The sequence below is a fragment of the Opisthocomus hoazin genome, chromosome W (genome assembly GCF_030867145.1).
Source record: "Opisthocomus hoazin isolate bOpiHoa1 chromosome W, bOpiHoa1.hap1, whole genome shotgun sequence".
In the NCBI taxonomy this organism is placed as follows: domain Eukaryota; kingdom Metazoa; phylum Chordata; class Aves; order Opisthocomiformes; family Opisthocomidae; genus Opisthocomus; species Opisthocomus hoazin.
In genome coordinates, this window is record NC_134453.1 from 47105544 (window position 1) to 47117828 (window position 12285).

General features: G+C 44.9%; 1 protein-coding gene across 3 annotated transcripts; it reads right to left on the reverse strand.

Annotated features, from left to right (window-relative positions):
- Positions 1 to 4473: 4473 nt before the first annotated feature.
- Positions 4474 to 10937, reverse strand: LOC142365689 (uncharacterized). Of its 3 annotated transcripts, none has more exons than XM_075446747.1 (3): positions 8673 to 10937; positions 7401 to 7522; positions 4474 to 7129 (listed from the first exon to the last, which is right to left on the reverse strand). In XM_075446747.1, the coding sequence occupies exon 3, from the start codon at positions 6660 to 6662 to the stop codon at positions 5580 to 5582; it is 1083 nt and encodes a 360-aa protein (XP_075302862.1). In that variant the 5' UTR covers positions 6663 to 7129; positions 7401 to 7522; positions 8673 to 10937; the 3' UTR covers positions 4474 to 5579. The 3 variants fall into 3 exon arrangements, with proteins under 3 accessions (XP_075302862.1, XP_075302863.1, XP_075302861.1); XM_075446748.1 differs by having other exon boundaries at positions 4474 to 4571; positions 5535 to 7129; positions 7401 to 10937; XM_075446746.1 differs by having other exon boundaries at positions 4474 to 4581; positions 5535 to 7129; positions 7401 to 10937.
- Positions 10938 to 12285: the final 1348 nt, after the last annotated feature.

Here is a 12285-nt window from a genome sequence, read left to right on the forward strand (position 1 = left end):
AAGATCGTGCACCCATACTTAAGAGATTATAAACTGCAGCCCCAATAAATCAGACTGCAACTACAAAAGTCCAAAGTCAAAAACCGGAAATAATCAATACTTGCAGAACTTACCAAATCAAAAAGCGCAAACGCAGTCACTTAACCCAGATAAATCTGTCAGATCACAAAAACCAGATCACACAATTACAAACACTATGATAACAAACACACAAAAACACACAATTATAGTTAGGACAGCACACACACAGGCATGCTGAGTTTTGAACAACAGTCCAAAGATCACAAACAGACAGAGACTTACAGTAATTATCACTGTGAACAAGAATACACAATTAAAAACACTATATTAACAAACACACAATTATAATCAGAACCGTACTCAACATTTAACAGACAAACTCCTGAGCCTCGGTTTCAGGAAGGAGACCTATTCTTCAGTTCTGTTTTGGGAAGGGTACTTTCCCTTCTCCCTGGGGATATAACTCAACCCTGTGAAGCTTTCGCTATGACTGACAGGCATGCAACAGGAAATAATACTGGAAGAATGCCTTTACCTTATTGATGGTCCTTGCTCAGAACTCCTCAGTCCGGGGATCGGAGGTTCTCCCCGAGAATCCCTCGGTGCCGGCCGGAGGACCTGCGATCCCTCGGATCTGTCGATGTTCAAGAGCAGGGTCCCACCTGGGTCACCAAAATCTGTTACCGGAAAGCAGCAAAATAATTCACTGTCTTAAACTTAAGTTTGGAGTTTTAGAAAGCGGGCATTCTTTATTGCAGCGCTGGATGCACAGGGGACAGCTCCGCCCAAATGTGCGTGCCGAAAAGACCCAATTACTAGCTTACAACCATCCTAATTATTCACAAAGAACCAAGACTTGCTTTTTTTTTAGTTACATCTGTTGTGCAATGATTCTGACGACCTAAAGTGATAACTTCTATCTGCATCCGCTACATCTGTTACATTCGCTACGTTCACAAGTATCAGTAGAGTGGGATATCTTAGCTAGAGGGCTTTCTGTGAGCTGAAAGACTAGTTTGTTATATTTTCAGTGAAACGAAAGTTCAGGGCCTATGGTAGGGTATATCCATTAAAGTGCAGTGTTGTGGGGTTTTTTTCTAGCAGCTTGCAGGCAATATAGACTTAAAGAAATAATTTCTTTCTGCATTCAGTTTTGGAATTCTTCATGACACCTTTCAGTATTTAACCTATGCAAAATGTTTCAGTTTGTGCTTTTGATTGTGAGGGGGATGCTTTTTATTTCATGTTAGTCAAACCTTGAGATTTTCTCCGTATGCAGGTTCTCTGTAAAAAGAATACATTTTTTATAAAATTGTTTTATTTTTCTGGCATGCACTTATATTGCAAGATATAACATAGCAGTTAGCCCAGGGCTCATAACTGAAGTAGCTTAATGGGAATTTCCTGTTTCAGAAACAATAGATTGGAGCCACAGTCATTAGTTTTACCTACTTTATCGTGAAGCTGAATTTGAAATTTGAACAGCTAAACCTGTACCACATCTTGACTTGAGTCTTAAACTTTACACTACAGATACCTGTCAGTACGTGGATCCTTGTCCCACATGATTAGTGTGAGCTTTACACTGAATTCCACAGAGTCAGAATTTCACTGTTTGAATAAAACATAATCTATAATGCAATATAATACGCCTTTGGTCAGTTTGGGTCAGCTGGCCTGGCTATGTCCCCTCCCAACCTTTTGCCTACCCCCAAAGAGAGAAAAAGGGGAGAGAGAAAAAGGAGAGAGAAAGCCTTGGTGCTGTGCAACACTGATCAGCAACAGACAACACACTGGTGTGTTATTATGACTGTTTTAGTCACAAATCCAAAACATAGCACCATATGGGTTGCTATGAGGAAAGTTAACTCCACGTGGTTCCTGCTGCATTATTTCAGCCACTAGTTGCTTCCTTGTCATCTTGTATTAAGTATTGCCGTGAGTGGGCATATGTCGATGGTGCACTCTGCACAACCAGAGACTTTGATTTTCTGCCTTTTCCCCAGTCGCCTTATCAATGCCACCATCTCTGGCCAGGGATCCTAACCGCATGGCTTCTCTGCCAAACTATCAGCCCCGTTATCCCAGCATCGAATCAACCAGGCGGTAAGTGACTCCCCTTCATGACGGCTGAAGTCTTTCTTTATACCTCGCAACTCCTCCAGGTATAAGGAGCAGATAATTATCTCTGGCTCTGATGATGATGATGCACCGCCTCCCTGGTCTGGTTTTCCCTTGTATTTCCTCTTGGCTGCAGTAGCGACTGATACCACTGGCACCTGAGTAATCACAGTACCTGCCGTGGGGGGTTGAATGGCCGCAGGGGCAATCACCAAGGTTGGTGTAGCTGCAGTGCCAGTTGTCAGGGTCAAAGTGGCTGCAGAGCCTGTTACTGGAGGTGGTGTGCCTGCAGTATCTGTTGTCAGAGGTGGAGTGCCTGCAGGGGCTGTAGCAGGAGCAGCAGTATTTGCAGTGCTTGTGGTGGAGGCTGCAGTATCTGTGGTGGGGGTGACGTGCGGAAAACAGACTCCATAATCTGTCAGATTGTAAAGTAGGTATGTTTATTCGGTGCCGGGCGGCACGGGGGGTAGCCCCACCAAAGTCGTGCGTGCCGGACAGTAACTTGCTCCTTTAATTTATACAGTTGAATATTATATTCACCAAATTTCCCAATCCGCCTATACATATGCATGACCTATCCCCGCTTGTATTAAAATCAGTTCCAAAAAGTAATTTCCATAGACTCCTCCCAGCCACGCTTGCGCAGTGCCTTCTGGTGGTGGTCGTCGGGGGTCCCAAGATGAAGGCTCGTCCTCTTCATCACAGTGTTCGCTGATTGACCTTTGTTTCTGGGCAAACTCAGTTCTTTTCTGGCTCCCATCCAAACTGCAAGGTCAGTTTTAGCCACTTCTAGGCGACTCCCCAGCCCTTATCGGGAACTACCCCCCTTTGTAAGGAGATGCAAGACCCTCTGCCTCAGTTAATTTACACAACAGATAAGCACTATCAGTTCTCTGCACAGCAACTATCAGGCAGTGCTGCTTCTACTAAATTCCTTAACTATTAGGCAAGGCTGCATCTACTAAAATCCCTTTAACCCCTTCCTTCAGTCCCCCCTTTTCTAAAAGGTTAGTAAATTCTTTTACTACTGTTAATTCTATTATAGTACATCGTTATTTAACATCTTTTCAAAATACTTATCGGACTTCAGCTTTCGTCGTAATTGGTTTCTTTTCCATTCACTGTAAGAATCTCCCGTACTCTTGCAACACCAAAGGTTACACCTAATCAAAATACACAAAATGATTCCTAGCATTATGATCAAGACCATTGTAACGAATAATTGCCTCAGCCATCCTAAATTAGGTAGCCAAGAATTGAGTTTTTTCCATATTTCCGAGAAACCCCAGGATGTGTCGTCTTTTGTCACTTCATGTAATATTTTAGTTTGTTTCTAAATCTCTTCTAGATCAGTGGAAATTTTTCCACTTTGATCTACATACATGCAACAACTCGTATTTATAACCGTACACACTCCCCCTTGAGAGGTCAGCAATAGATCCAAAGCCATTCTATTTTGCAATACAGTCTGAGATAAGCTAGATATTTCTAGTTGCTGAGCTTTTATTGCATCTGTAGTCTTGTCTGCAATATCTTCGATTACTGCTGAGATGTTAATTATAGCTTTTTTTAATTCATTCACTCCCAACCATGGCAGGAACCACCGTGCAAAACTATGAAAAGCAGTGGTCCTCTCTAATAAAGGATTTTTGGCATTTCGTCTTATTTTTCGTAAATGTGTGCGTACCCATCCTTTTGGTGGAGAATTATGTATGGTCATGTTTGGAACTACTGCCCCTAGAGTACATGTTCCTTTCCAATTTTTTGGTAATACTTTCTGAGCAGTGTTATTACATAGCCAGTACCACCCTCTTCCTTCCGGTACCGGCCATGCGGTAGTGTTAATATCAAATGAAGCTCTAATGCTTATAGTGTTATTACAAGCCGTATGGTTCCCTACATATGTCAATGGCACATCTTTACAATCCAATTTTCCTTTGTCTCTTGGTGGATTGCATCTCTGTACACATGTACAATAAGGTTTCTGGGCCTCAGGACTTATTATCTCTAATTCCAACACTTCATCGTTTTTGTCATTCCATGTGGTGTTTGTCCAGAGGTTAGCCCAGGAGATGTTCTTCGGAATTGGAATACCGATTAATGAAATCCCTTTTCCTCCATGTTCTGGCATGTGTGTACATATCTAACAATTAGTTTTGTTCAAAATCTGGGAAACATTTTGAGTTATTGCTAGATGTGAATTTAGATTCCACCTAGCTTTGTTTGAACCCAGTAATAACCACAGGGTTATTACTGTCTGGAGAACTGTAAACCCATAGGTCCAGTAGGGGTTACCATCCATGGTTTCCCACATGCCTTTTTAACTCTGGTGTGATGAATCCAGGTGCTCTGTTCCTTGATTCTGATGGCCGTGAAAGAGGTGAGTAGTATTTGGTATGGTCCTTCCCACTGTGGCTCTAGAGTCTTTCCTGTAAGAGACTTTATATATACATGATCTCCAGGGTGTATATTATGTACAGGTCCATCTAGGCCCCTCCCCCAGGTCCCAACCACATGTTTCCTGATTTTGTTTCGTTGTTTGCCCAGTGCCACTAAATAAGAAGTCATAATCTCATCCCCAATTTGTATGGCTATCCCCTTCTGTATTTCATAGGGTCATCCATACAGGATCTCAAAAGGGCTCAGTCCCTCTCTTGCCCTCGGCCTTGTCCGTATACGCAAGAGGGCTAGAGGAAGGGACTGAGGCCATGCCAAATTTGCTTTTTGCCCTAATTTCACAATTTGTTGCTTGATTAAGTGGTTTATTTTCTCCACTTGGCCGCTCGACTGAGGGCAGTATGGGGTGTGGAGCTGCCAATCTATACCCAGGTGACAGCTGATTTGTTGTACTATTTTTGAAACAAAACGTGGTCCCCTGTCAGAGGACATAGTTGCTGGAACCCCAAAACGTGGTATTATCTCTTGTATTAATACTTTAGTTACTTCCCGAGCTTTAGCCGTCCTGGTTGGGAATGCTTCCGGCCAACCTGAAAAGGTATCGGTTAATACCAATAGATATCGGTACCCCCCTTTTCTTGGGAGTTCCGTGAAACCAATCTGCCATTGCTGCCCAGGCCCATTACCTTTTCCAATCTGACCCATTTCTGGTTTAGGGTTATTTTTCGGATTAGTCTGGAGGCAAAGATCGCACTGCTGAGTCACCTGTCTCACCGTGGTGTATAGATTTCTGGCCACAATCTCTCCAATAAAGTGTTTGTACAGAGCCTCTGTTCCCCAATGCCTTTTCCTATGTCCTTCCCTTACCAAATGCCATATCAGACAGGAGGGAATGATTAGTTTTCCCTGTGGGGTTTGAGCCCACCCTTCCTCATTATACGACTCTTCTAGATCTGTGAGAAGTTTCTGGTCTTCCTTGGTATATTCTGGCTTACCTTCTAGGGAGATTCGTCAGTCAGGGATTAAAGCCCCTTCAGTTTTTACCTCCGTTTTGGCCACCTGTGTTGCCTCTTTGTCTGCCAGCTCGTTTCCTTTTTTTTCAATTTTGAGCTCACTTTCTGGTGCGCCTTAATATGCATGATTGCCACTTTCTTGGGGAGTTGAACTGCCTCCAGCAGTTTCAAAATTTCTTCTGCATGTTTGATGTTTTTCCCTTGAGAGTTCAATAGTCCTCTTTCCTTCCAGATCGCTCCATGCGCATGCACAGCTCCGAAGGCATGCTTCGAGTCTGTGTATATATTCACAACTTTGCCTTGGGCCAATTCCAAGGCACGGGTTAAAGCAATTATCTCTGCCTTTTGCGCAGAGGTGTTTATGGGCAAAGGTCCTGACTCTATGACTTTTTGACTGGTGGTAATAGCGTACCCTGCGTGTCTCTTACCACTCAGAACATAGCTGCTTCCATCTGTGATCCAGTTTTCCCCATTCTCTATAGGGTTGTCTTTCAAATCCGGGCGACTTGCATAGGTTGCTTCAATGGTCTCCAGGCAGTCATGGTGCACCGGTTCTCCTGTGTTTCCGCTGAGAAAGGAAGCTGGGTTGACAATGTTAGTAACTATAATCTCTACATCATCCTGTTCTACCAGTATGGCCTGATATCTCAGGAATCTTTGTGGAGAAAGCCAGTGTCCTCCTTTTGCCTCCAGTACTGCGGATACCGTGTGGGACACCAAAACAGTCATTTGCTGGCCCAAGGTAAATTTTTGGGCTTCCTGTATGTTTAATATTACAGCTGCAACCGCTCGCAGGCATCCAGGCCAACCCTTCGCAGTTGCATCCAGTTGTTTGGAGAGATAGGCAACTGCTCGTCGATATGGCCCTAGGTCTTGTGCTAGTATCCCCAGAGCAATCCCCTGCTTCTCGTGAGAGAAAAGGAAAAACGGCTTACTCGCATCTGGGAGCCCTAAGGCAGGGGCCGACATCAGGGCTTTTTTCAATAGTTTAACGGCTTGCATGGTCTCCTTGTTCCATTTAAGGTGATTTTGTCCAGTAGCTGTTAGTGCATATAGTGGTTTAACGAGTAGTCCATAATTATAAATCCACAGCCAGCACCAGCCGGTCATTCCCAAGAAAGGCCGTAGCTCTTTCACTGTCGGAGGTCTCTGAGTTTGGCATATTGCCTCTTTACGGGCCTGTCCCAAAGTTCTTTGTCCAGCGCTAATCTCATAGCCCAAGTAAATCACCTCGCGTTGTATTATTTGAGCCTTCTTCTTAGATACCCGCTACCCTTGGAGCCCCAAGAAATTTAATAGACTCACCGTCCAAATGATACAACTGTCCTCTGTTTTGATGGCAGTCAGGATGTCATCCACATACTGTAATAATTTCCCTTCTTCAGACGGGATTTCCCAGGACACCAAGTCTTTTGCGAGTTGATTGCCGAAGATGGTAGGGCTGTTCTTAAATCCTTGTGGCAGCACCGTCCAAGTGAGCTGAGTCTTTCGACCACTTTTGGGGTTTTCCCATTCAAATGCGAATAATTTCTGACTGGCTTCATGGAGAGGGAGGCAAAAGAAGGCATCTTTCAGATCTAAAACAGTAAACCAGGTTAATTCAGGAGCCAATACGGTCAACAAAGTATATGGGTTTGCTACTACCGGGTAGAGGTCCTCTGTTATTTTGTTTACAGCTCGCAAGTCCTGGACCACCCCGTATGACCCGTCAGGTTTACAGACAGGTAGTATAGGGGTGTTAAAATCTGACTTGCACTCTTTCAATAATCCTAATTGTAAAAATCTTTCTATCACTGGCCGGATTCCTTCCTTATCTTCCTCTTTTAGGAGATATTGCTTAACTCTTACCGGTTGCCGGCCTTCTTTGAGTCTAACTTCAACGGGTGCAGCATTCTTCGCTCTTCCAGGCACGTCAGTGGCCCATACCCCAAGGTATACCCGGTTTAGGATCTCCTCGGGAATTTTTCCTTCTGTGGGGGAACTGGTTAGAAATAGACTCAGTACCTGCATATATTGTTGATCCTTCACCTCCAGAGTAATTTCTCCTTTTTCAAATGTAATTTTTGCACCTCATTGTTCCAACAAATCTCTTCCCAGAAGTGCCTTTGGGGAGTTGGGCATATACAAGAATTTGTGGATGCCCCATTGTTTTCCTAATTTGTACTTTAAAGGTTTACAAAAGTATGCCTTTTCACTTTGGCCAGTCGCCCCTTTTACCATCATATAGTCACTCCTCAGGGGCATCAAGGCTTGGTTCAAAACAGAGTATGTTGCCCCCGTGTCAACCAAAAATTCTATTTCTTGTTGTTCCCTCCCTAGCTTCATTATAACCAGTGGATCCACTAGGGTGGATTCCCCAGGTCCCTGTCAATCTTCCTTTACATGGGCTATTGTTTTTTCTATCTGGCGGCCTCGTCCCTTCTCCTTATTTTTTGGACATTCCCTTTTCCAATGACCAAATCTCTTAACACAGCGCACATTGGTCTTTACCCAACCGGAACGATTCCCATCTAGGCCTTCTTTCTTCCTCTTCCCTGACAACCACCACCATTCTCCTCTGCCCTTGCCTGTATCCTTCCTCTCTATTGCTAAACACTCTCCATGCTTCATCCAGCAAGACTTCCAAGTTCCTACCTTCTGTAGGATGCAACTTCTGGAGTTTGCGCCTAATGTCTCCCGTAGACTGACCCAAAAATAGGGAGACTAGTTGTTGTATTCCTACCTCTGACCCAGGGTCCAGTGATGTGTTACGGCGCATTACATCCCTCAGTCGATCCAGGAATTCGGATGGGGACTTGGAAGGACCCTGTTTAACTGCATATAAAGCTGGCCAATTTATAGTTTTGGGAATGGCCCTTTCCATTCCTTTAGAAACCCACTCTTGGTATGTCTGCAACCTTTCCATGTGAGCAGACCTGTTAGCATCCCACTTCGGGTCTTGGAGGGGGAAATAATCCTTAACATCACCCTCCACAGTTTTATAGTGGTCATTATGAATTTGAAGTGTTTAGCGACACCTACTGGGTCGACCCGATATTCCTGGGCTACCTTTTTCCAAACATCTAAATCGGTAGTGGAAAAAGGTATTTTGATTAGCATAGTTCCACCATCAGGTCCTACCGCCTCTCGGAGAGGTGCTTGTAAGGCCGTTGAGGCGGATTTCTTCCTAGTCCGGGAAGATACAGGGCTGTCCGGAGGAGTGGGGATTTCATCCGAGTTCGCATCCTGTTCCTGTGGTCGAGGGGGAGGCTTAAACAAATCAGTTAGTACATTTTTGCCCAATGCTACATGCTGAACAACACCGCTTCAGTCTACCTCTAAGTTCTTTGTTATTTTCTCGCTCAAGTGCGAGTACCATGGGGTCCTGTGGTGGTACCAGTCCACAACCCCTTTGCCACTCCGGATGATTTCAGAGGGTGAAAAACATGTCTGCATATGAGACCTCATCCCATTTTTGTTCTCTCCTCAAAAACAGCATTAGTTGTAAGAGAGTATTATAATCTATTGACCCATTTAATGGCCACTTGGCCCCATCTTCCAATTTATATAGAGGCCACCATTGATTACAACATTTGATAAGGGTCCTTTTACTTTCTGTGCCTCCGGTCCCAACGATGTCTTTCCAGTGAGCAAGTACACAGCCCAAGGGACTCTTTTCCAAAATTCCTCCTTGAGTATTACCCATTTCATGACTTCTTCTATTGTTCTTTTAGTTTGGCCTTTGCTATTCTTTTAGTACGTTTCCACGCGAATCGCTTCTTACAATTCGTCATAGTTTTCTCTCAATCCTTCTCCCACACATCCCAAATTTCCGGGATCAAATTTTCCTTTCCACACACCAATTTTACTACTTCAGATTCTTGTTGAGCCCTTTTCCAATTATAAAACGGTGGGGTTCGGGGAAAGCACTTAGGGCACTCTGCTCTTCGCCTGCTAGATCATTTCCCCTTTTTATCCAATGCCCCCCTTCGTTCAAATACTCCCAAGGTTCGAGCCCAAACTGCCTAAGGAGTGATTTCTTTTGCCCAGTATCCTCACCAACATATAAAGACATTCACGATCTTAAACATACACCTAAAACCAAAAATATTAACATAAAGTTCCCAAACGCACAAAATACCAAAGAAATGTTGCCGGATAATGGAGTCCACCTACTCATCTAAGGCACGGACAAATCCGACTTCCTTAGATGAGAGTCATAACCAATATCCTCCGGCAAAAATTAAACAAACAAAATTAAACATTACACACAGAACAAGAGACTTAACATATACCTCTTAAACATTACCGTTCCAGTTAACATCCACCCAATATCCACAAAATACCCCAAACGCAATTGCGCGGAGGTTCCACTTTCCCTTCTCCCACTTCTTATATACCAGTCATTAGCAGGTCCGTCCTGGCTCCCGACACTGGGATGCAGCGGTACCCTCGGGTTTGCTCGATCTACCCTCAAGATCGCCAGCGGCCGCTCCATCGGTCAGCAAACCCCCCTTCCTTACCAGGGTACCCTTTCCCCATGGGGACTGTGCTGCACGCCAGACGTCTCAGTGCGATTTACCAGCAGCCCCGGCCACGCGTACGACTTACAGGCCCTTCCCTACAAAACATACCGTTTATGTCCACGGCTTCAGGAGGTTGTTGTCTGCTCTCCGGGTGAGCGGCTGGCAGCGGAGGCTCCTCCGAGGAAAGTGCCCGGGGCGCGCCTAGGAGCGTCCGCTCCGCAGTCGCTCCCACGGTCGAGCAGAGATCTCCTGGCTGGCTCGCCAAAACTGACGTGCGGAAAGCAGACTCCACAGTCTGTAAGACTGTAAAGTAGGGATGTTTATTCGGCGTTGGGCAGCACGGGGGGTAGCCCCACCAAAGTCGTGCGCGCCGAACAGCAACTTGTCTCTTCAACTTATACAATCATTACATATGCATTAGATTTCCCAATACGCCTATACATATGCATAACCTATCCTCGCTTCGTATTAAAATTAGTTCCAAGGGGTCATTTCCAGACTCCTCCCGACTGCGCTTGCGCAGTGCCTCCTTGTGGTGGTTGTCGAGGGTCGTGGGGATGAAGATAGGTGACTCCTCTTCGTCACCTCTAGTTAACCTTTTGTTCTTGCGCAGACTCAGTTGTTTCCATATGGTGTTTTGTGGCTCTTGGCTATGTGAAGATTTTCTTATGTGGCTTATAAAGTCAGGAAGGATAGTTTCTCAGGATACAGAAGACCAGAAGCCAATTTTATTGTACTGGAAAATAGTGTTTTCTGTTTGAAATCTTCATATGATTGCATCAGTGTGGTATGTATAATATTCCAATCTACTTAATAAAATAATGTTTTAACAAAGCTTCTGTGTTACACTTGTACATCTGGACTCTTGTCAGTGCCAGCTGTTGAATATAAAAGCAGAGGAAATCTGGCTGTGATTGCCTAGTAGAGAAAAAGTATGGTACAAAGGATGAAGGAACGACTGGGGTTTTTTTGTGTTTGTTTTTTTTTTCTTCTTCTTTTTTGAAGTCTAAGGTATTTCTAAATGCATCTATTAAAACAAAAAGGTTGGGGAAAATTTGGTGGTGGAAACTGATGTACATGGATTTTATTACACCCTTTGAAAAGAAGGCCTTTTTTTTTTGGCACTGTTTACTTCACATTGCAGCTTTATGGGATGGAGTGGTATACAAGCAGGTTACCTTGTGCTGCTGGGACACACTAGCAACATCGACAGGTTTCACCGTATTTCCAAGCCAGTCATGATGATGCCGTGAAAAGCCGGAATTGAAGACTCAATAGTCGGCAGACTATTAAGCAGGAATTCTTTAGTGCAGCGCCAGGCACACGGGGGATCTCTCCTCCAAACGTGTGCACCAAAGAGACACAGTTCCTAGGTATTTATGCTATGTTAACATACATATTCATTACATTTCCAAGAAATGCTTATCATCGGTGGGGTTTTCAGATTATCCTGCAGCCTCCTCATCTCTGTAGTTTGCATACCTGCTCTCCCAAGGCCCAGGCGCCTAAAGGGATTATTCAGGAGTCCCTTATCTTGCAACCCTCCCGTCCCAGTTATTCACAAAGAACCAAGACTTGTTTTGGTTATGCAATGATTCTGACCACCTGAAGTGATAACATCCCCTACATGTCACATTTGTTACATTCACAGGTATCAATGGGCTGGCAGTTGGTTGTCTGCCACAGGTTCTGACATAATAGGTATTACATATAATTCTGATAGCCACCTCTGGTTAGAGTGCTTGATGGGCACAGAAAATCACAAGTTTAATCATGCATAGTAAATTATGCCAGAAACAGCTGTGAACAGGTATTGGGCTCTTTCTCCCTTACAAGTATCTGTAGCAATACCGTTGGTGGCTTTGCCACACCATCTGTAGCATAACCGCACTGCCCAGCTAGCGCCCCGGCCGAGGGGCTGCACTGAGTGGACAAACCGCCTGTGCTACCTTGCCTGCCTTCTGCAGGGCCTAACGGTCCGGGCCTCTAACCGCCCGCACCGTCGTCGCCCTTTGGTTACTCTGCTCTTTAACAAGCAAGAGCAATAGGCACCGGAGTTCAGTGGTAAGAAGGCGAGGGTAGGGCGGTGGCCCTAAGAACACAGTTCACAGGCGCGAGCGGGGGTTGTCCATCCTCACCTCCCCTCAACGGTCTCAGCCCCCTGCGAGGCACCACAACACCCACCGCCCGCGGCTCCCCCTCCGGAAGCTAATCGCGTCCTCCCTCTC